Source organism: Histoplasma capsulatum, genomic scaffold, assembly GCF_000149585.1.
Source record: "Histoplasma capsulatum NAm1 scaffold_10 genomic scaffold, whole genome shotgun sequence".
Taxonomy (NCBI): Eukaryota; Fungi; Ascomycota; class Eurotiomycetes; order Onygenales; family Ajellomycetaceae; genus Histoplasma; species Histoplasma mississippiense.
Window position 1 is genome coordinate 193,845 of NW_001813973.1, and position 22,612 is coordinate 216,456.

The following is a 22,612-nucleotide window of genomic DNA, read 5'->3' on the forward strand; positions in this document are numbered from 1 at the left end:
ACCCGGTCTCTTTGCTTCCCTGAGGGCTCTAACAGGTTTTAGATCGCATTTCGACCAATGATTTTGTACATCAAACGACGGTCATCCACCTGGGAACCTCGTGCCAAGTAGAAAACACCTGCAGCACATCCCCAACAAGCTCAATGTCTGATTCCACTGACATTTTGGCGGATTACAACGGACCCGGTGGCTCCTCGCGACCGGTCACGATGGTAGATGATGGGACATACGCCAATTTTTATGAGCATGACCCAGTGCTCTTTACTACCAATTGGGATTGCGATCCCGTCTTTAGTGCAATTGATCCTGTGTTTGGCAATTTCTGATTTGGAACTGAATGGACTGTATTGTGAGCCATTGCTCTATGTTATCATATAGAATATTCTAATCTCCATGGCGCCTCTTTCACGTAAGTGGGAATAGCCTCATGAAAACACCGACTCCTCCCCCTGCCTGTGGATACTGTATTGTTAAATCGGCGGAGAGAATCAATATCTGGTTGGGTTGAAGACGTATCGGGGTAGGTTCGATGTGGCAGCCGCTGGTGCGCCTGGTTATTCAAAGGCCTCCCACTGAATCCCAGAACGCCAAAACCTGGAACTTCGATGTCTGGAAAGCTGTATTTACCCTCATTGACACCATCCCTCGAACAACACCACCACCGGCGAGCGTCCCCCCCTCCTATGACGGCACACCAGTCAAATCCACATCGTCATCGCAGAAAGGCTCCGAGCAGACGCGTGAGTTGGTGAATCCGAGAATCTTCGAGGAGATACGTGGCTGCACCTTTCGAGACGTCGAGGGCTTCTTCGACAAGTACTTTGAGGGAAAAGACTGGAGCGGCAAAGCAGATGCCATCTGTCGACGCGTGCTGGCCCCAGACAGCGATGGGAATTGGGCCCAGTTTCCTGATCCTCCTACGCAGGACGATGTCCTTGCCTGGTGGTTTCGTCTTCAAGAAGACCTTCTCTCGGAATCACGCGGCACCTACTACACCACGGCGAGCAAAGCGGATCTTACGGGTTCGAATGCGGAACGGCAAGTCGACCTCCTTCTGAGAGCTAGCGGCGCGAGCCCCTCGCGGAACAAACACGACTGGAGAGACATCCTGGTTGTCGGCGAGCTCAGAAAGCCAAAGGAGAAGATTGGGACCAAAACCACACTGCTGCAGATGGGCCGCTGCGTGCGCGAGGTCTTCGCTGCGCAGCCCACCCGGCGGTTCGTCCACGCATTCGCCGTCTGCGGGACCAAGATGGAGGCGTGGGTGTTCGACCGTTCGGGGCCCTACAGCTCGGGCATCATCGACGTCTACGCAGACTCGAGACGGTTCTTTCAGGTGCTTGTGGGCTACACCATGATGAGCGACGAGGAGCTGGGACTGGACACCTTTATTACTAGGGATGAAGGCGGCAACAAATCAATAACCGTCAAAGGGCCTGGGAACTCAGAGCAAAAGGTGCTGCGGCTGGGTGAAATGCTTTCCTTTCAGCGTGCCATCGTGTGTCGCGGGACAACATGTTTTCTCGCAAACGATGGACAAGTGGAGGGCGTAGCCAAATTCTCGTGGGTGTCGGACAAGCGGCGGTCGGAGGCGGAACTCCTCGAGCTAGCGGGTCAAAAAAATGTCCAAGGGGTCGCCAGGATCATTGGCCATAGTACCATCACTAGCATCGCCGACATGCGCTGCGGCCTGACCTTCGACGACAAGCGACACGACTTCAAAAGCGCACCCCCCAGTGCGGCCTCCTCATTTCATCAATCTCAGCGGCTCACCGAGCTCCGTAGCTTAGGTCGAAAGTCGTCTTCCAGGAAACGCAGATCTCCGGATAAAGGGATGCAGGCATCCAAACGATCGCGCTCCATCAATCAACCGTCGAGGGACAACCAGCAGGAGAATGAACTAGCTTTCTCCGTTCAGTCGGCGCACAAGCCAAGCCTCTTCGACAGGAATGGCGAGGAACCCTACGACAACCGCGTCCTCCGCTGTCTGGTGATCTCGCCCGCTGGGCGGCCGATCTACAAGTACGAGTCACCCTTAGAACTGCTCACGGCGCTTCGCGATGCAATAAAGGCGCATCGGTCTCTTTACCTGGATGGGAGCATCCTACATCGGGATATTTCGGAGAACAACATAATAATAACCGATCCGGAAAAGGCGGATGGTCACTCACTCCGGCATGCTAATCGATCTGGATCTTGCCAAAGAAGTCGGTAGCGGGCGAAGCGGCGCACGGCACCAGACCGGCACGATGGAGTTCATGGCGATCGAGGTGCTGCTTAATATCGACCATACCTATCGTCACGACCTCGAGTCTTTCTTTTACGTGCTTATCTGGCAGTGCGCCCGTCATGGCTGGGGGAAGGATAACCATCCCAAGGATAGTAAACTTCGTGCCTGGTATACTGGTAACTATGAGGACATTGCAAACGCCAAGCTTGGCCATATGAGCAAAGCTGAAAATATGGGATTTGGGTTCATTTTGAGGGAGTTCCCTCCAAAGTTCCGTGGTGTTGTACAGCTTTGCGGGGCCCTACGAGACATAACTACTCTTTCCTTACAATGACAAAGGTCTTATTGTTGGCACTCCCCAAGACCCAAACCGCTTATACGATCCTATTATTAAGGCATATGATGACACGATCGCCCAATTTGAACTCGGAAACCTCACTAGCGATAAATCTGTTTAGTGTTCTCTCAGAGTTAAATGAACAAGACACAAACAAATGAACACGAACAAAGAAAATACCATACCATAGTTGTAGGGAAGATAGACCCCGCTCTAGAATGTGATAGGCAATCTCAATAGTGCTTCCTAGGCCAGAACGAAATATGAAAAGCAAACAGAAGACAAAGAGCAAACAAATAAGACAGGCATAGTACGGGACAAATTAGAACCAAAAATGGCATGATATTATATAGTTACACTAATGAAGGTTCTATCCAATCGACTTTACAATCTTGCGTCCACTGCCCTGCGCGATCTCTGTCTCTGCTTGAAATGCCTATAGCCTGCCAGAGTTGTCAACGACGGCCGCTTGTTCTTCCATTCTGCGTGGAATTCTCTGACCAACTTCTTGCAACCTGGAATCAGATCGCTTCGCGGTTGCCAGGTAGACGGATGATGACTACCGTGCGAGCAGCGAAGAGGATGATCCATCGAAGCCGCCACCGACGCGGCGCAGGCTTTCCACACAGCCATCCGCTGCTGTATCGCGCCGTCCTCGGTCTCAGATCCCAAGAGCAGCCGCTTCAGGTTGTGAAGATGTCAAACGGGAAGACAGCAGGGTGCGAATGACGGCTGTGAAGGACCGTTCCACAACCCCCTGGAACACAGATTGATGGCCGGACACGCACTTCTGCTCACAATCTTCTAGCGATGCCGAGCCGCCCAGTTGCCCCATTCTGTTGGCTCGAGGGGAAGCTCTGATGCTTTCATCTGCGGTGGCCCAAGTCGTTTTCGAGATGGTCACAGACTGTTCAATGATGACCGCCGCCGAAACCGAAAGAGCTTACGGCGAGCGGGCGGTCGATGATCCGGATGGGAAAAGACGTCGCTGGACGCGAGAGGAGGACGGCTGCCTAGTGGCTCTGAAGACGGACGGCTTCTCTTGGCCGGAGATCAAGGAGCGGTTTCCACAGAGACAACTCGGCTCCTTGCGGCAGCGATGGTACACAACACTTCAGAATATGCAAGCAATCCCCGCCACGGACGAGTGGAGGCAGGAGGGGAAATGTAAGCGCGCCCACCGATTCCTGTATGTAGCTCCCAAGCTACATACGAGGTGAGCTTGAGAATCATACTTAGAAGACGTTTTGCAATGGGTACTGATGCTCTCCTCTCCTTGCGAACCTACTAGTTAGTGGGTCAGCCGGTGAGCCCCTGCCTACATCGAAGCCGCCAACGCCCCTGGAAACTTCACATCGCTATCCCGGCAGACAACCCCAAACCCGAGACCCAGCAACGCCGAAGGCGGAGCCCTGCACCCCATCTCTGTCCTCAACAGTGACCGCCATGTGCCCGGTGTGCAATTCTGTGGTTGAGGTGGAGGCTTCCGGTGCGTTCAATGCCCCCAACAATTGCATGCCGGTCGGGGAGCAGCTGCGGTTCTGCGAGAACCATCAGAAGGAGACTGCACGATGTGAGTGGTCCCGACATCGCTATCCCTTCATTGCGTGGGACTGTCTTGATGATCGGTTGACTCAATTCCATCCTCGCCTGCGCTGGATTCTTAATGATCCCAGATACCGCTCCCGCTACAAGAGTGTGTTGCACAAGAAAGTACAGAAGCATGGCAGGAAGGTCCTCTCTCAGAATGTCCTGCACAGGACTGGTTACTATGGCCTTAGAGGCCATGGGATTCTGTGAGTGTGCCCCATCCACATACCGCGGACTCATCAAGAAACACCTTCACTCCCAGCTCGGAGCATGTCGTGCGTCATTTTGCACGTGACATCGACTCCCTGGCCGGGATCGATGCCCTTGTCTCAAAGTATGGTACCGTTGTGTATGCCCAGGAGGTCTTGGTGCCCGAACTGCTGGAGATGTTGGTTCAGAAGGACATGGGAGTTGACCTCAAAGGGGCCCGCCGGATTCTGAAGGAGAGTAACAAGATCGGGAAGTTGTTTAATTGTGAGTAATCGGATGCATGCAGTTATTGTTAACAGTAGTGTTGTAATGTATTGTTTGATGCAACACAATGATTCAGCATTGTAGATGTCAAAACGTAAGAGAAGATCCGGTCAAAATCGGTGTTTCCATCTGCAGGCACAACAAGACTGGTTCCCAACAAACATGCCTGCGTTTTATTGGGTTTGTAATAATATAACCATATCGGGCGCGATGCTGCTTCATATAAAAATTGAGCTGCGAGAGAACCTGGTTTCGTGCTCATGGTCATCAGTCTGACATTTTTATGTCCAATTTATCAGATTCTGGGTTATCTGCGTGTCAAGCCATGACACATACAAATTATTCTGGGGACATCCATGCCACGCAGCCCCCAATCTAGTTACTGAGAGCCAATCATTGGTTGGAAACGTTCATGAAACATTGGCGGTAATTTCAGAATGCTACGAAGATATCTATTTGGTCCTAGACCTCGCCAAAACCCGCCGACGACCCGCAAAGGGCTTAAAAAAGTAGGTATATATTACCGAAATACCGTAATTTTGGGTTCTACGGCGGATAGAAGCGCTAGGGTGATACAAGAACTGCGTCGCATCCCCTGTTTAAATATTTCTTCTCATGCACTGCTATGTACGTCATTAGTAATGGATGACTGGGAAGGATGAGATCTTGGCTTTATCGGAATTTACGGCCACTACGCAGTCTTTCTACTGTCACCCATAGTTATACGTGGCATCAGCTCCGGAGCAGGTTGAATTAGGCAGCTCTATCATTCCTCACCAATCGTGTAGATAACGCCCACATATGGCTGAGCTTTCGCACTACGATTACGATATCATCGCAAAGCATCCTTTTAACGACTCGCTAAATCGGCTGCGAGACCCGCTTCAGGAGGCGGAGCAAACGTATGATGTCTCGGCTGATCCTCGGGATGAAATCTGTCGAAAGGCAATATCGAAACTTCTTACTGTTTTGCTGGGGGAAGAGATAGCTCTTGACCTTCGGTCCGGAATAAGTAATTAAAAGTGCATCTAGTACAATTGCAATGAGACTGTCCAGCTCCATAGATACATCATCCACCGGGCCACCATGGAAGGTTGAGATGAGTCTTCTGCACCATCATCAGTTTTGTCGCTGTTGAGAAACCACAGGTACTTTTGGGACTCCGGAAGTTTTCTTATTCTTTGGGGAATTTTCGGTATTGGAGGGGGTGTGTGAGAGATTAGCCACCATCTTCTTAACCAGAAGGGGTCTTCGTCTAGTGCATTCCCGGAAACGCCCTCCCGAAATCATATGAGTATCTACACATGGGTCTAGTCAATTTATTTCACATGAAGCAACACCCGCGATCAGGTCCACCTTCCTTTGTCGTCCTTAGGTTTTAGGTCACCGATAGTACTGACGTGTTTTGTCGAATTTCCCCTTGACAAAGTCGTGTTTCTGTAGTCCCAGAAATCCAACAGGATTAGTTAAAAAGTGGGCATAACTGTCCGGGGAGCAGAGGATACAGACCATAAAATCAGCCATCTCAGCCATAAGCTCCTTCTCAAACACAATCCATTCCTTCTGCCTCTCTGTAAGCTCTCCATCAAATGTCTGTGCCCTGTCAAAATCTATCCAAATTGCCCTTTCTGGATCCCCTTCCACAATCATCATATTCCTGGGATGAACATCATCGTGATAGACTAGTGCGTCATGGATTGTGTTCAGCCCATCAACAAATTTTTGCATCCTCCTTTCATTGTAATTGGTCCAATTCAGCTCTTTCATTTTCGGAATGTACTCTAAGAGGATAGCTGTGGGCGGATATTCATCTTTGACAAATTCCTTAAGATGTGGTAGGGACCGTGTCGGATCAATATTTTCAATCGTTCCGTAGAACTGAGGAGTTATACCCCGGGCGCAGACTCCAGCGTGTGTCAAGCGTCGGTACGCTGTCGATTCGCAGATAAAGATATTCGTTTCACGGATCTGTGAGTCCCATGGCTGTTTAGGGCCTTGACCATGGTGCTATGGAAAGCATCAGAAAATACATCTGCAGGAGAGTCAAGCCAGAGGGAGTCTAACCCACCACTTTCATGACACAGGCCTTGCCTCTGATAACCACCAAGAATACCATGCAATAGTCCCGTTTCGCTAGCCGCTCCTGGAAGATGATCTCGGTCACATCGACATCTGTAAACTCCATTGCGAGGTTTGAATATCGATTAAGAAGCAAACCCAAATGGGTCAACGCAGAGTAACAGCTTTGCCATGCACCGATGGAGGAAAACAATGCCGCAGGAAAGGATTGCTCAAGTGATTCCTCTATTGTTTAGGTGGTCGCGGCACGGTGGCCTGGTAGCCTCTGTGTCTGACACAGGGGTGGATTGTGGAGACTGAGATGTTCCACGCCGCAAAAATTGGTTGGCTAATAACTGTGCCAAGCGCTACTCACTACCATTAGTGAGTGCGCCACAGCGTACGGAAAACCACACCGTACAGACAATCTTCATTCTTAAATATTCATTAATCATTGCCATCATGCCTAAATCTTCCAATTACACTGAAGAGCAATTGCAAAATGCCATTGACACATTTAGAAAGAATCCAACATTAAAAATCACATCCCTGTCACAAGAATTCAAAGTTCCATATGCAATCGTGTATGAAAGGCTTAATGGCAAGAAATCGAGGACTATGAGGGTTCCACTCAATCGAGTGTTGAATGACAGCCAGGAGAAGGCTATTAAGATGTGGATTCATCAGATGAATGTTAATTTTTACCCACTCACAATTGAGCATATTGAAGCTGCTGTGAATTAAATGCTTAAGCAGCATCATACAGATCCTGAAACTCCTCCTCTCATTATGAGCAAGATGTGAGCATATTAATTTGTCAAACATCTGTCAAATGACTATGAAAGGGTGAAGTAGAAGTCAATAAATTCAAAATGAATGTTTAATGAAAATATAAACTTCATCATCAACTGATTTGATTGATATGAGTCTGTTCTCAATTAATATCATTTCTTCAGATGTGATATCTACAACTTTGATGAGATTGAATTTCAAAAAAAAGAAGAATGTGAACAATGAGTTCTAATCATCTTTCAAGACATGGATTCTGTCATACAATCTTCATATTCTCACAGATTAATAACAGTGGTGAAATGTGTCAGTACAAATGACACAATATTGAATACACTGATTATAATGAAATCAAAGATTTATTTAGAAGATTGATATACACAGTCAAATTTACTGAATAATTATATTATAACCACATCTGACACTGGCTTCATCAATGATGAGATTGTGTTTGAATGGCTCAAATAGTTTAATGAGATTACAACAAAGCATCAAATGAGCAGTCATTGATTATTATTTCTCGATAATTATGAATCTCATTTTACAGATGAATTCCTTCATTATTGCAATCTTCACAAAATCATTGTATTTGAATTTCCATTTCATACAAATCATATTTTACAACCTTTTGATGGTGTGTCTTTTCAATAATATAAGCATTATCATATAAAAGCAGTTAACAAGATTGTCTGCTACAGATATGAGCAATATGATAAAAGACAATTCCTTGTCAATCTGAAAAGCATCTGATTGTAAATGTTCAAATCTGCTATAATTAAAACTGGCTTCACAAACTATGGAATCTATTTACTTAATCAAGATGTAATACTTAATCAATTGAAATCTCTTATTCTTAATGACAGTTCAAGTCTTATTGTTTATGATGATGATAATAATAAATGTTTTCAATTTATTTCATCTTTTGCAGATCAACTGTCAACTGCATCTTCACAATTAATATTTCTGAATATAATTGCAAAACTACATCATTAAATTAAACCAATAGAAAAAGCTTTACAAGATGTGAATAATACTCTTACATCTGAGTTAATTAAGCATTTGAATAAGATCTTCACAAATAGTATGATTCAAAATGGAATTGAATGTGCATTGAAAGTGTGAACTAATTGCTCATTATTATATAAATAGACATTAGATTGTCAAATCCTTCCACAAACAGATGCAAATAGAAGAAGTTCTCACTATAAAGAACACAAATCACAAAATTGCAATATATAGAGCTGATGAATCAAAAGAGTTCAATAAAACTCTTTAAGCAGTTGGAATCAAGCTTATAAAATCAATTGTCATTCAATCACAACAAGATAAATTTATTGAATTTTAATCTACAGTGGATTCTACATCTTCTAATGAGCATATAGATGATCTTTATATTATAGATAGACCGGGTGGTGGTTATTAATTAATTTTTGAAGATTGCTATATTCATAATATTTTTTGTACGGTGTGGTTTTCCGTACGCTGTGGCGCACTCACTAATGGTAGTGAGTAGCGCTTGGCACAGTTAACTTCGCAGTTAACTTCGCGCTTACACCTCGAAACATCATTAGACACAACGGAAACCTTGGCGAAACAACGGCGCTTAAATGCGCTATTCTTGGGTAGAGTGACATGCCATATCTGCCGCTCATCGATTCGCTCAATCGCAAGCCAGGATATGCAAGTGGAAACTGCCCCCATTTAGCGCCGCTTTTTCACCAGCATGACAGATTTGCTACACATGTCACTTTCCGCTATGTTCACAAGCCATGTAAATCTAACAATTGAGAGTTTCCTTACCAATTATTAGCCGCCCAATGGCAAATATAGGAATCTGAAAAAGATGGACAATAAGCTAAGATACAGACTATGCGAATTGAAATTCAAATATAAAAAGGCTCGACTGCTACAAGGGGAAGTCTAGAGTTCAGCTGTTGAATCTGCTGGTATTAAAGTTGAAATACATAATCCACGCCGGTTATTTATACAATTTTTTTCATTAATTAAAGGCATATGTTTTCATTCCGAATGGCAAACCCGATTTCTTTGATGGCATACCTGCAGAACGCCCCGCCTGCTATACCTACCCTCCCACCCCCAAATCCTGGACCTAATACCACAAGCACTTCTTACCGAGCCAGCGATATTCACTCTGTTGGAGTATGGATCAACTTTACCCTTGCTACTTTTCGTCAGCGGTACCAAGCCCATCTAATGACAACTATGCTTCCACCGGATCCTTTCCCTGTGTCTCCGCCGCAACCAAACTCAGAGAATCCTCTTCGGCACCGCATTTCAGATATGTTAACGACACGAATTCGTCGTGCTCTTCGAACAGGTTTCAACCAACTACAAGCGGTCAACCAGCTAAATGGGCTTACCCCCCTTTCATTTGATGTTGGTGAGGCAGCTTCGACTCCAGGCGGGTTCACACCTGATCTAGCATACTGTGTTGCTGCATCTTTCGGCAGTGGGCCTAACAGAGCCCCTGGAGATGTGAAGCCAAGCTGGAAGTGGAGCATGGCGATGGCAACTGGTACAGCCCATGACCGAAACGAATTTCGTCAAGTTCTCAGCCAGGTGAACCATTATATGAAGCAACACGGATCCCGGTATGGCTTTGTTCTTACAGATATTGAACTGGTCGCTATACGAAGACTAGATGGCAACGGCAGCCTAGAGCTTTCGACGCCAATTTCCTGGGACAGTCTTGGGACAGCAGCTCAGCCGCGTCTCACGGTCATGCTAGCTCTGTGGTATCTCGGCATGCTTGCTGCACAGGACCTGGGTCAAGATCGGTGGCGTCTACCGTGAACGTTCAAGGAACATTGCTGTGCTGGACGTCAAAAGGGTTGGAGAATTGCGGAATGGCTGTGGAAGTTCTGATGTAACAAGGGATGGTAATGGGTCTGCTTCTGCATCTTCTCGTTATTGGTAGTTCATTCCTTCTACCTTCGTAGTTCTAATTTTGCCTATCATCAACAGAGGGATAATTCGGTTGTGCAATGGAGTCTGTCAGTCACCATAAAGTTTGTATTCAAATTTCTGAAAATATCCAACTACTTCATTTCGCACCGATTAAGGCTCAACAAGAGTCGCCTTCCTAGCATCTTGTAAGAGCGAATCAACAACTTCCTTCATCACGATTGCTTGCTTCTTTAAAGTTGTATAAGTTTGGCTGTTCTTGCTTTGAGTTGTAAAAGTGCTTGCACATAGATTACAATTGGTCCCCTGCAACTCAGGCACCAGACTGGTCAAGCAGAAGTTCCCAGGCGGACATTAAGCGCCCTGTAGCAGCGATGCTGGTGGACTGGCCTAAAGATGGACCAATCGTAGGCAAACTATAAGTTGCATCTGCGACCCCACGATTGAGGAAAAATGAGACGAAGTCACGAGGCATGTACTGGTGGCTGTGATACCTATCGTTGTGTGTTGGTGAACGGCCCAGAAGATAACAGCAAAAATGACGGGAAATGGATGTGATTCGGCCATGCTACGCATGGACCTTACTTACCAGAGTTAGCATAACTAACTAGTTAAATTAGATCAGTTAATAAGCATGGAAACCAGTTCTAACCAAGAGTATCAACTATCTAAAAATCTATTTACATCTTTTCTTTGGCATCTTGAACACTTCTGCAGATTTTTTTATCAGGAGAACCCGAGATTACCACATCAAAAGATGGGGGTTGAACTTTCTATGTACATTAAATGTTAAGGCTTTAATACCGATTTCAAGAATCAAACAAAGCCGGTTGAACCAGATAAGATCTACAAAGCACGACCTTTACCACCTATTCCTCCATAGATTTAATATCGTCAATAGCCTTGTCGAATGCTTGGATGATTGGCCCATACAGCACCTCTGGATCTGTGGGGGTTCCCGTAAAGAGGCCGTCCCTGTAGGGAAACAAGATTCGCCTCAATTCCCTGCAGAGCGGTTTGGCAAATTCGAAAGAAGGCGGAAAGTCTTCCAGGATATCCTCAAACCCATCGACGCCCATGTCACTCCGTTTAATTCTTGCAATATCCCTAAAGGTGCCAGTGTACCACTTTGTCAACAGACTGTCTTTCGGTTGGTCCCTTGGGTTTCCAGAGAATCTCCACCCATGGCGGCCACATTGCCAGATAAGAACGTAGAAAGATGACTCAAGATCATGCCGATAAGTATGGTCAACATTAAGCAGCACATCAATTGCCATGAACTCCATCGTACCAGTCTGGTGGCGTGCACCGCTTCGAGTACCGATTTCTTTCCCAAGATCCAGGTCAATCAGCATGCCCAAATTACCGTCTGCCTTCTCCGGATCGGTTATTATTATGTTAATCTCTGAGATATCCCTGTGCAAGATCTTTCGGTCAAGATAAAGGGATCGATGCGCCTTGATTGCGTCACGAAGTGCCGTGAGCAGTTCTGCGGGAGATTGGTACTTGTAAATCGGCCGTCCACCGGGTGAGACCACCAGGCAACGGAAGATACGATTATCGAAGGGTTCTTCGCCATTCTTGTCAAAGAGGCTCGGTTTCTGGACCGACTCGACCTCAAAGCTTAGCTCCTTCTCCTGTTGGTCTTTCCTCGACCGCTGGCTGCTGGAGCGTGATCGTTTGGACGGCTGCGTTCCGGTATCAGGGGATCTGCGCTTTCTGGTCGACGACTTTTCACTGATACCCAGCCCGCGGAGCTGGGTGAATGATCGCGACAGAGGGTTATGTGAATGAGACTGTGTAAAGGAGGAAGTTGTGCTGGGAGCCGCGCTTCGAAAGGCGTAGCAGTTGTCGAAGGTCAGACCATCACGCATGTCGGTAATGCTGGTGATAGCGCTGCGCCCGATAACCCTGGCCACTCCTTTAACGCCTCGTTGGCGTGCTAGTTTGAATGGGTATCTCTACCGAATCAATGCTGCGCAGACAGATCAGTGTGCATGTGGACAAACAAGAGAAACCGTGGAGCACTTCCTCTTTCGGTGTCAGAAGTGGACAGCACATCGGACGGAAATGCTGCAATGTACCAACACCCACCTAAGCAACATATCCTTCTTCCTAGGAGGAAAATCGCCTTCAGATGACCAAAGCTGGACCCCAAATTTAGAAGCAGTGCGGGCCTCCATACGATTTGCAATCGCCACGGGCCGACTCGACGCCGCATGATCATGTAGATGAACACCAATCACCCACTCCTCCCGATCTAACCCACACCAACCACCTCGTGCCAGACACGGTAGACGCGCTTCAGCTGCCGAAGATAGGATGCTGAACACTTGAAGAAGCGCCTTCAAGACAGCCTACTAACCAAAACTACTAAACCCACGAGAACCCACCACGGCTCTGACTGATGAGACGTCATATGCTAAAAGTGAATTTGTATGGGCTAGAGAATTTGTGGCTTCACTAGTCGAATGACTAATAGCCACAAGCCAGGTGCACTTGTTTATGTTGGGCACTAGTTGCCCAGGCGGCCCTCCACCGCACGTGATTACCCCTATATATAGTTAGCTAGCGATCGCACAATGAGAAGATCAACCATCCCACAGTTTACATGTAAATAATAGTCGACAAATCTGGAATAGTGTCCATAGGACTGGTCTCCACAGACAAATTGGAAGGATGGATATTCCTCCAACCTCACTTCGTTCGTCCAACACGATGGGGAATGAAATCAGTACAGAACTTTGAAGGCTGGCGGATGAGGTGGAACTTCACGATGAGTTGCAATGCGATAACGAAGAGGTTTTCCAAATGTTCCATGCTTCTCTTAGTGACACCAGGCTAATTCTGTTATAGCTTATTGAAGTTATTATGCAATTCTGGGGTAAAGTTCCCAAGGCGTGGAAAAATCGCATCCTTAACAAAACAAATCGTGCCTACAAGGCAATTACTGGCTACCCAGCGGACGAAAGTGATATTGACATAGCTGTGAAGACAACAGTCTGGATTTGGGACGACGACCCTGACTCCTTTATTTCATGGCGCAGCTCTCCTCAACAAGGTACAGCTCCTTTGGACTTCTTCATCAGCCTGGTGAATACCGTGGGTCAATCGACGGACGTCAACATTATACGGTGGCGATTTTGATAGCTTATATGACGCTCCTGCGGACCTTCCCGAACAGCTCTTACGATCCGGCTTGATCTCAGCTAGCTTCCATTCCCAGATTTGTGGGAAGTGGCCACAGATGGTTCGGGGAGGAGGGAAGTACAACTCCATATCTAATGATTTGGGCGGTTATGGCGCTATGGTTTATATCCCTGATGTTGGTCATACAACGTAAGTCTACTTTGTGATTGCAAATAGACGTTCGTTACTGAAAGGTAGTTGTCAGATATGAGGTGCATCTACCATCCACGGGGACCATCTTTTCCGCTACGATCGAGGAGCTACGCAAGAAGAATGTTCCAAAAAAGGCTGAGAGGAAATGGACGGTCCCAGACACGGAGTACCGGTAGAAGAATCCTGTGAATGCCAATAAAAAAAGGAATGCTCATGAAGTTATAAAGACAGTGGTTGACCACCTACTAGCAAAGATTGAGAAAATTGTATCTCCCATTCGCCAGCTACATGTGCGATTTTACGGTACAACCCCCCACAAGCGAGATTGCATTTTTATCATTTGCTGATTTTTACCAGAACCACAACCGCGGCAGCCCGGGGGGAAGAAGGTGTTAGCATCTCAAAAGAGAAAAGACGGGAGAAGAGGCGGCATTTCAAAGAAACCGACGAAGGGAGGGAGAAAAAGGTGAGTTATCATAGGAACTCTGCTAAGTCCTAATTGCTGAGGGCCGTCTTATAGCCGCCAACCTGAACCACCCGTACCAGTGGACTCGAGGGCCGATGATACAGAAATCAACAACAATGCATCGTACCCACAGTCGGCATCTCTCGACATTCTGGCAAATGTCGCTAACAATGTATCTTACACTAAAGGTTTGACATTGAGGAACTCGCATTTTAAATAGCTAACTAACATCCAAATAGAACCTTCGTCGAATGAACTCTGCGCTCTAGTAAATCCGTCCTCCTTCCCCGCAATTTCGGAGCTTCGGCGAGCTGTGAATGGAAATATGGAAAGACAGTCGAATAACAATAACAATGCAGCAAGTGGATTTGAAAACATGAACTCCTTAACATCCACACCATGGACTGCACACACTCTCTCCCGTGTTCGCATGGATGTGTACGATAATGCGTTCAATCCTTTCGCGCCGTTACATAGTCTGGCAGTTCAACCCTCTGCAGGTGGGCAAGCCAACAATGTGGGAGCCGTCCCGGGTAACCAGAGAGTTTCACAAAACACAAGGGAGATAAATATGCAAACCGCGGACAACTTTAACCCATTCAACCAAATTCCCATATCCTTGAACAATGTGAACCATGCCATCGATTTCGATCCTTTCAATAGGATGCAGAATTATGCGGGTTGGTGGTTGGACATGGAGTGAGCTCCTTTGGCGACTCGAATGATGCAAAGACACATTCCAGTTCTGGTTCTAGTTCTGGCTGAATATCGATACCATCCTCCAACCTTACGTATTGGCCAGGGACCAAAAGGCTTTTAATCTCGCCCTGGATAACACATGGTTCTCCTGATATGATACGAATCGGAATGATGTATATTTGCTTCTGTAGAGGTTTGAAGAATTTGGACGTTGAGATTCGCCATGTTGCCAAGTCATGGTTAGCCTATGTATTTGTTAGTTACGATATCTTTTGTAGAATGCGCTGGCGTACCTCTAAGCCTATGCTTTCTAGCAACAGTCTGGTGAGTCCATCAAGCCCAACATATCTTCGGTTACCAGCAGCGTCCAGTCCATATTTGACGCTACCACGCAACAGCTGTTTCTCCAATTCTGCTCGATGGATTTTTGCTTCAGGGCCTAAAAACCCTGTGAAAAGAGCCATTTCAGTCGGATAATGTGAGATAGGCTGGTGGTTTACCAAAGGATTGTGAATTTATCATCCAACAGAGGAAATTGAATATTCTGCCCCTCAAAATCTGCACACCAGAGTCCTGCAAAGGATGACTCATCTGCCACCAAGCCCACCACAAATCCCTCCAACCAACATATTTTCTTTCCCCTCAGGGCTTGGCACTTTTAGCCAGTGTAACTTCCATGACATCATCAATTGAGAAGGACACTAGTTAGTTTGGCGTACAACAACATATTTTATTTTATTTTGATAGGTTATAGCAGCCTTCGGCTTAAGTGCAGTGTACTAATACCAATGCGTTCTTCCCTGGCAGCACGCACTTACCACATTTCCCACGTCGGGTTGGGTGGCGTACATTAATCCTAAATGGGAATAGCCGACCTCTTTATAAAGAAAACCTAATATAAATGAAATCTCAATCAACTTCTTACAGCTCATCAATGTCAAAAAGAAAAAAGATCACAAAGACAGATTAATATAGAAGAAATGATGATTATTAAAAATGTCAAAAATCAAATTGCAAAGTGTAAAGCAGAAAATATATAGAAATTCATCAATTGAATACAACAAGAGCTTGCAGCAGCTGCACAAATGCCAGGCACACAGACAGCTGAACAAACTCTAATTGTCAATATTTTAAATCATTCAGATGAAGAAGGTACTGAGGATGTAGATAATGAGCTTTTTACTATAGATAGACAGGGTTATTGAGACTTTTCCCACATAGGTAGTACAAAATAGTTGAGAAAATATCATTGCGATGAAAATATCGTTTGGGTGGGACCCACCCAAAGGGGCAACGTGGGTGAGGTCTTGGCCACAATTAGTGCCCAACAATTTATTACCACGATTAGCATCCAAAAACAGCTCTGTTTAGGGCTTAGGGCTTAGGGTATAGGGCTTTCTCGAGCTCTTCCCCCTCGCTTAGTGGAGCTGACTCAGCGTCACACCTCTCGCTTCTCCTCAACAGCTTTTTGCGAGGAGAAGAGAACGAAGACGAAGAAGACGACGACGACGACGACGACGACGAGACCAACGACAATCCACTTCCCCACCACCACTAACTCACGCCATCCTTCCAATTCTTCCGTTTGTTCGGTCGAAGATCCAGCTTCATTTCACCAATCATGGCTGATGCTCCCCGTGGTGCTGCCCGTGGAGGTTTCGGTTCGCGCGGCGACCGTGCTGGTGAGCGAGGCCGTGGACGTCGTGGTCGTCGCGGACCCAAAAGCGACGAGAAGGAATGGCAGCCTGTCACCAAGCTCGGTCGTCTCGTTAAGGCCGGAAAGATTAGCAGCATGGAGCAGATCTACCTGCATTCCCTGCCTATCAAGGAATATCAGATCGTCGATTTCTTCCTGCCCAAGCTGAAGGATGAGGTTATGAAGGTAAACATATCCATTACTATATTAACTCTAGGGAAGATATTCAATATATGCATACGGCTAGGAAGAGAGATTTGGATTATGCGGAGGTAAAAGGGTTTTCAATGGATTAGGAGCTAATCCAATGATGTGCATGTATAGATCAAACCAGTCCAGAAGCAGACCCGTGCTGGTCAACGTACACGATTCAAGGCCATCGTCGTCATTGGCGACTCGGAAGGCCATGTTGGCCTCGGGATCAAGACTTCGAAAGAAGTAGCCACTGCCATCCGCGCCGCCATCATCATTGCGAAGCTCTCCGTACTTCCCGTCCGCAGAGGATACTGGGGCTCCAACCTCGGTGAGCCTCACTCGCTCCCTACAAAGGAGAGCGGAAAGTGTGGTTCCGTCACTGTTCGGGTATGTTTTCCATATCTTGGATCACGTCAAATTTTGGGGTAAAATACGTCATACACCTATAAGAAGTTACTCATATAAAATAGTTGATTCCCGCCCCTCGCGGTACCGGCCTTGTCGCCTCCCCCGCCGTCAAGCGCCTTCTTCAGCTTGCCGGTGTCCAAGATATCTATACCTCCTCCTCCGGCTCCACCAAAACCCTCGAAAATACCCTCAAAGCCACCTTCGTTGCCGTTGCGAACACTTACGGCTTCCTCACCCCGAACCTGTGGAAGGAGACGAAGCTAATCAGAAGTCCACTGGACGAGTATGCTGATGTGCTGAGAGAGGGGAAGAAGTATTAAGCGTTTCTTTTTCGTGCTTTGTTTTATTGTTCTTTGTTATTTCATACTACGGATTCATAGCTATTTTTCTTGTCAATTGAATCAAAATTTCAAGGCGTGGATAAAATAAACTTTGCAAAACCGCCATTTTTTCATAGGATGAATCAATGATTTCATCTGCTTATTGACGTATTACACACAAATATAGCTGGGTGCAATTCCATCACAATTTCTTGCGGGACGCATCCGACTATATATGTAGGAAATAGGCATCTCCACGGCATATTTCCTAGAAACCCGAAACCGTCAATGAATGAATAAGTAAAACAAAACAACTCAACTTGGTTAAGCTTCACATCCCAACAAATAATCGTGTGGAATTTTTTTGGGAAACATAGTTAAGGTCTTTTAAGGGGCCGTCGTTTGCCCGTTTGAGCCAAACATTATCATTTTTTTTTTTTTTTTTCAAGGCTATTGAAGAAAGGATTCTTTCATCCCCTGATAGTCTACAGCACGTACGTTCAACTCCTCACACGTCGTTCCAGGCGGCTACAGCACCACGCTCTCAAAAGTCTGGATTCCTAAAGAGATATACAGACAGGGCGATATCTTTGTTTCTTCAGGAGGTTAAGACAAGAAGATATAAAAATTGTAGCGAGTTGCAAGCGCAAGCTTTCATTACGCGGAGTGATGTACTTTATGAAAGCGTTAGTTGCGTAGATAGGAATGTAGGCTCCTGTATCCAAGCTCCGCTGGAGAACTCTCCAGACAATCTTTGAGCAATTTTGTAGAGATGAATCTTGAGGGGTCTATCATGCAGAGGTACAGGATGCTGCACAATGTATATAGTGCTTCTTCCTATAAATAAAATAGCCTTTTTGTGCCATTGCGGACGGATTCGCCTATATATTCTGCATACGGGGATCAAACATCAAGTACTCTTATGGTATTCTGACAAGAATGAAATGCACACAGGCAGAATTTCTCTCCACCTCTCTTGGTGACAGAATAACAACACGCCAGAAGTCACTGTAGCAACACCTTCACCATTCACCCTGCCATCCCCCATGCATGTACTTCCTTGCAACTCGGCTTAGCTCAATGAAATATCCTCTGTTTTGACATATCCCCTGTTTTAATTTGCGCGTTACATCGATTAGGCATTGAAGCATCACAACGAACATAGGCAGCACAGAAAAGACCTTCAATAAGTATGACTTGGTACGGTTCAGGGGAAAGTTTCCTTCGCAACTCGAGCGACGAGGAGAATGACGAGGAGAAAGAAAACAAAGCCTGCTTCGATCCTGGGGCTCAAGTTAAACATAAAGCTAGGGATAGAGAAGGAGGCAAAATGGTAGCAGAAGGTACAAAAACCGGGAGACAGTCGCGTATGTATTCAATTCATAAACAGTCCCCTGAATTTAACATACAAGTGCAATACCCATTTATCCTCCCCCGCTGCTCAAATACATATACATACCGCCAAAGGTACTAATTGGCATACAACGAAGTTGCAACAAGCTCGCTGCTGCCCTTCCCATGGAGCAAAATCTCCCTTTCGGATGAAGTGGGTGTGAAGACGAGCCCGGAGAGAAACAACAGCCGAACAGTACCGAAACTAATTTCAACTTCAGCCTTGACTTCTAAGAAGCAGCGGCGCTGTAGCATGAGTGACGTTCCACCATGCTTAAGCCTCAAACTCGGTGCTAGGTGTAACTTAGACATTGGCGTTAGCAAACCGGTACTGTCAGCATCCACAGATATGATGTCAGAACAAAAAGAGTCCAAGTCGGCTCCAACGAAAATCGCCTGGGATATTCATGTTCGTAATCAGCACCGCGATTATGATGAGGGTGATGAAGATCAGGGTAGTATCAATTGCAGCAGCGTTGGGCTTCTGCGCTCTGCGTTTGGGAGCAGAAGCGGTAGTAAAAAACGTATGACTGGTAGAACTGGAAACCAAGGAACGTCGTTGTACTCTTTGAGCCACTTTCCCCGTGCTACAATCTCGGGTGAGACTACGAACGCTCCAATACGTCATCTCAGTTGTGGTTATTGTAGCGAAAATCCCGGCTACTTGTTGTTCAGGGGTGGTGAGGATTGGAATCAGCTTGAGTTGAACTGCCGCTCGCTACATCTTGACCTTTTCTGGCCGGTTGTAACGGAAGGCATGAAAAAAGAGAAGGAAGAAAACAAGGAGAGAATGAAGGATCAGATGAACGAGAAAAATAGAACGAAATACAACGGAAACGAGAGGCGGAAGGAAAAAGTTGATTGGGGAATGGTTAACCCCTTCGGCGACGAGTATGAGATCGTTGCCTCGAACGATGACGATGATGACATACTCCCGCTCGAAGCCATGGGACCGCTCTGCAGCTTCCGCAAATTGCGTTTCCTAAGACTCACAGGCATGAGCCAATCATACCAAAAGTACATCTGGCAGGTTGCCTGGCTGAATCCCGGCCTTGAGACTTTGGAGCTGGAAATGATGTTGGAGCCGTGCATCCGACGCGCATTTTCCAGTTGGCCATATATTAAAGGGGGCTGGATTCAACGCAGCAAGCCCGAGGCGGAGAGAAGCTCATATTAGTAAGTAATCACCCACATTTTAAAAAGCTTTACCTCCAAAGGTCTAAGGGAGGACTTTGTAAACTAAAGAGGACCGACCCCGTTTAGTGGCGACGAGGGGCAGGGTACTCTCCACCGCCGAGCAGGCATAGGCGAATACCTAGACAAATATTCTATTGTGCATGCAAAAGCTCGCGCGGCTCAGATGGGAAGTACCGTCCGCCTCCTGCCGGTGGTCAAACTCTCTCTGACCGGCTTCGTCGTTGACGCGGACCCTTTTCATCTCTTTAACCCACACCGCCTCCGTCTGATCAACTTCAAGAACAACTGCATCGATGCAGGCTTTGCGCTGCCGGAGCGGATGCGAGAGCAAGTTGTTGTCTCCTGGCCGAAAATTTTATCTGAGCAAGCCATTGTTGCTAAACGGGTCAACTACGGGGAAATCAAGCGGGTAGATTGCGGTTCGAAGGTGAAGAAGCTAGCGGATAACAAACAAGCAAATTGCTCAGCAGCTACAGCAAAAGCAACAGCAATGGCAAAAGTATCAAACATAGGAGCAGGAGCAGAAAGTGGGAAATCAATGGCGGTGGCACTGCACAAGGAGGCCAGCATCGCCACGCCCAACTTCTCATACCCGAATCCGCACGCGCTTGTGGCCAGTCCGAAGTGCGCTGCCAGACACACAGCAGCTGCAGAGCATACAGGTAAGGGTAAGATAAAACAAAGAGATGGGAACAAACTATGCAATAAAGACCTGGGGGAGCAAGTCAAGAAGGACAGGATGAGGTTGTTTTCGTCCTGGAAGAAGGCCAAGAGCTGACTAATCCCCTCTGGATCACAGTGGTGGCAGCGGCCAACCTCAAATATTTTTTTCATATCCTTCTTGTCATTACGAGTAGTTACTATTCAATTCGACATGATTTAGGTACCCATATCAGCAGTTTTCGGACGGTACCTTTAAAAAAAAGACACATAGTCCATAGATTCTCCAATGGACACATAATGCTCATAAAATGCTGCTCACAAAACTCACTTTTATAACATGATAGAGACTTCCAAATTGCCAAAACCACAACCGATAAAAAAGATGATTAACACTGTTGGAAACTAACCCCTGCCCGTGAAAACACCTGATGGCCATCTTGAGTTTACTGACAGATTTCAGGCATCATCCGTGAATAACGTTCGTTTGACCAAATCCAATGGATGCATGGTTGGCTGGTTTACGTCCATAAAATACTGTGTTTAGGATTCCTCTCCATTGCCAATCCGAATGTTTCCTTCGGTTCCGATGCCGCTAGCCCAGAATCCATCCATGTTCAAAGAACTGTGCGGGAGTGTAAGTCCCATACTCGACACCGGCACAAGTTAGGGATTGACTTACTAGGCTGACATGCTATTATTGTGGGAGATGAGGAGCCAGTACCCGAAAAGCCCCTGAACGAGAAGATCCAAAATGGCGTAGATAATGACCTCTCCATCAATGCTCATTCGACGAGCGTTCGAAGAAGCAGCCCAGACTCTGAAAAGACATTAATACCTATCTCATTTCATCACAAGGACGTGCTGTTCCTCGTTATCCACTTACATTAGGTAGGCCAGCAAAACAATCGTCGCAAGGCTAGAGAGCGACCCAAACAGGGTTTTTCTTCTGTTGTCCTTTGACGCAACTGCCCTGCGGCCGTTGAATCCGACCTGGTACACGATCGTGAGATAGGCCAAACACGAAATCGTATACCACGCCCATTTCCGCCCGCTGTACCCTCCATATGCGCTAATGGCACCGGCTATATTCATGACAAGATTGGCCACGATGGAGATTAGAAGGCTTGCTCCGTTCATTCCGGCTAAGAGAACCAGGATGATGAGGATCATGGGAAATGTCAGGCCCCAGTTCACATATCGGACCCAGTATACCTCACGGTAAATATGTTGGATGGTATCAGAGGCGTTTTTGTGATGTTCGTGGTTAATTGCATGGTTATACGCCTTCCCACCCCCTGTGGCCATGGCAAAATAAGCGAGGAAGGAGACGGTCGCCACCAGAGAGGCCAGTATATGGAATAGGCGTTTTTGCTTTAAGTGATGTTGTTAGGTGGGTATCCAACTATGCAAATTGGTTTATTTAAATGAAACCTACAACAGGGACTCGCGAAGCTAGGATATAGAAAATGAGCGAGGACAACAGCATGAGGATCGCGACCACCCTAGTAAGCCCATTAGGATATCTGTTTTCCTCTCTTCTATATTTTCACCTTTGCGAAGCAGACCTACCATAATGTCCGATAGCCCGTGGCGCTTATTTCTTGATATATTGGCTCGTTTGGGATAATAGTCGGGATCGGGCTGATCGTAGACGAGGAACGGAAGGTATCAATTTTGGTTGGCTTAATCATGGCGGACGTACTGTCGATATCCAATCTTCAGGGAAATGATGGAATAGATACTTGAAAATGGCACCATACAAGCCAAAAAAAAAGATAAGAGAATAGCAGGTTGCGCTTGATGATAAGATGGATATATAGTTTGAAACAGA

At 46.4% G+C, this 22,612-nt stretch overlaps 11 protein-coding genes across 11 annotated transcripts; 7 read left to right on the top strand and 4 right to left on the bottom strand.

The window, feature by feature from the left end:
* Positions 1 to 529: 529 nt before the first annotated feature.
* HCAG_07953 (predicted protein) lies at positions 530 to 2,564 on the top strand (the record flags this gene model as incomplete). The annotated part of the gene is made up of 2 exons (XM_001536794.1): positions 530 to 2,022; positions 2,216 to 2,564. The coding sequence occupies 2 exons, from the start codon at positions 530 to 532 to the stop codon at positions 2,562 to 2,564; spliced, it is 1,842 nt and encodes a 613-aa protein (XP_001536844.1).
* Positions 2,565 to 3,122: 558 nt separating this feature from the next.
* HCAG_07954 (predicted protein) lies at positions 3,123 to 5,010 on the top strand (the record flags this gene model as incomplete). The annotated part of the gene is made up of 5 exons (XM_001536795.1): positions 3,123 to 3,286; positions 3,376 to 3,756; positions 3,863 to 4,363; positions 4,420 to 4,631; positions 4,931 to 5,010. 5 exons carry the CDS (start codon positions 3,123 to 3,125, stop codon positions 5,008 to 5,010), a joined length of 1,338 nt encoding a protein of 445 aa, XP_001536845.1.
* A 1,004-nt stretch (positions 5,011 to 6,014) lies between these two features.
* HCAG_07955 (predicted protein) lies at positions 6,015 to 6,816 on the bottom strand (the record flags this gene model as incomplete). The annotated part of the gene is made up of 3 exons (XM_001536796.1): positions 6,015 to 6,068; positions 6,141 to 6,638; positions 6,700 to 6,816. The coding sequence occupies 3 exons, from the start codon at positions 6,814 to 6,816 to the stop codon at positions 6,015 to 6,017; spliced, it is 669 nt and encodes a 222-aa protein (XP_001536846.1).
* A 335-nt stretch (positions 6,817 to 7,151) lies between these two features.
* On the top strand, positions 7,152 to 7,433 carry HCAG_07956 (predicted protein; the record flags this gene model as incomplete). Its single annotated transcript, XM_001536797.1, has 1 exon — positions 7,152 to 7,433. The coding sequence occupies one exon, from the start codon at positions 7,152 to 7,154 to the stop codon at positions 7,431 to 7,433; it is 282 nt and encodes a 93-aa protein (XP_001536847.1).
* Positions 7,434 to 9,506: 2,073 nt separating this feature from the next.
* Positions 9,507 to 10,292, top strand: HCAG_07957 (predicted protein; the record flags this gene model as incomplete). The annotated part of the gene is made up of 1 exon (XM_001536798.1): positions 9,507 to 10,292. The coding sequence occupies one exon, from the start codon at positions 9,507 to 9,509 to the stop codon at positions 10,290 to 10,292; it is 786 nt and encodes a 261-aa protein (XP_001536848.1).
* Positions 10,293 to 11,272: 980 nt separating this feature from the next.
* On the bottom strand, positions 11,273 to 12,624 carry HCAG_07958 (predicted protein; the record flags this gene model as incomplete). Its single annotated transcript, XM_001536799.1, has 2 exons — positions 11,273 to 12,364; positions 12,589 to 12,624. The coding sequence occupies 2 exons, from the start codon at positions 12,622 to 12,624 to the stop codon at positions 11,273 to 11,275; spliced, it is 1,128 nt and encodes a 375-aa protein (XP_001536849.1).
* Positions 12,625 to 13,128: 504 nt separating this feature from the next.
* On the top strand, positions 13,129 to 14,480 carry HCAG_07959 (predicted protein; the record flags this gene model as incomplete). Its single annotated transcript, XM_001536800.1, has 6 exons — positions 13,129 to 13,137; positions 13,260 to 13,505; positions 13,588 to 13,742; positions 13,798 to 13,917; positions 14,103 to 14,211; positions 14,451 to 14,480. 6 exons carry the CDS (start codon positions 13,129 to 13,131, stop codon positions 14,478 to 14,480), a joined length of 669 nt encoding a protein of 222 aa, XP_001536850.1.
* Positions 14,481 to 14,867: 387 nt separating this feature from the next.
* On the bottom strand, positions 14,868 to 15,761 carry HCAG_07960 (predicted protein; the record flags this gene model as incomplete). Its single annotated transcript, XM_001536801.1, has 4 exons — positions 14,868 to 15,155; positions 15,204 to 15,349; positions 15,518 to 15,581; positions 15,729 to 15,761. 4 exons carry the CDS (start codon positions 15,759 to 15,761, stop codon positions 14,868 to 14,870), a joined length of 531 nt encoding a protein of 176 aa, XP_001536851.1.
* Positions 15,762 to 16,531: 770 nt separating this feature from the next.
* HCAG_07961 (40S ribosomal protein S2) lies at positions 16,532 to 17,529 on the top strand (the record flags this gene model as incomplete). The annotated part of the gene is made up of 3 exons (XM_001536802.1): positions 16,532 to 16,792; positions 16,931 to 17,188; positions 17,272 to 17,529. The coding sequence occupies 3 exons, from the start codon at positions 16,532 to 16,534 to the stop codon at positions 17,527 to 17,529; spliced, it is 777 nt and encodes a 258-aa protein (XP_001536852.1).
* Positions 17,530 to 18,721: 1,192 nt separating this feature from the next.
* HCAG_07962 (predicted protein) lies at positions 18,722 to 20,896 on the top strand (the record flags this gene model as incomplete). The annotated part of the gene is made up of 3 exons (XM_001536803.1): positions 18,722 to 18,896; positions 19,143 to 20,097; positions 20,185 to 20,896. The coding sequence occupies 3 exons, from the start codon at positions 18,722 to 18,724 to the stop codon at positions 20,894 to 20,896; spliced, it is 1,842 nt and encodes a 613-aa protein (XP_001536853.1).
* Positions 20,897 to 21,321: 425 nt separating this feature from the next.
* HCAG_07963 (hypothetical protein) lies at positions 21,322 to 22,472 on the bottom strand (the record flags this gene model as incomplete). The annotated part of the gene is made up of 5 exons (XM_001536804.1): positions 21,322 to 21,403; positions 21,461 to 21,598; positions 21,665 to 22,152; positions 22,217 to 22,283; positions 22,351 to 22,472. 5 exons carry the CDS (start codon positions 22,470 to 22,472, stop codon positions 21,322 to 21,324), a joined length of 897 nt encoding a protein of 298 aa, XP_001536854.1.
* Positions 22,473 to 22,612: the final 140 nt, after the last annotated feature.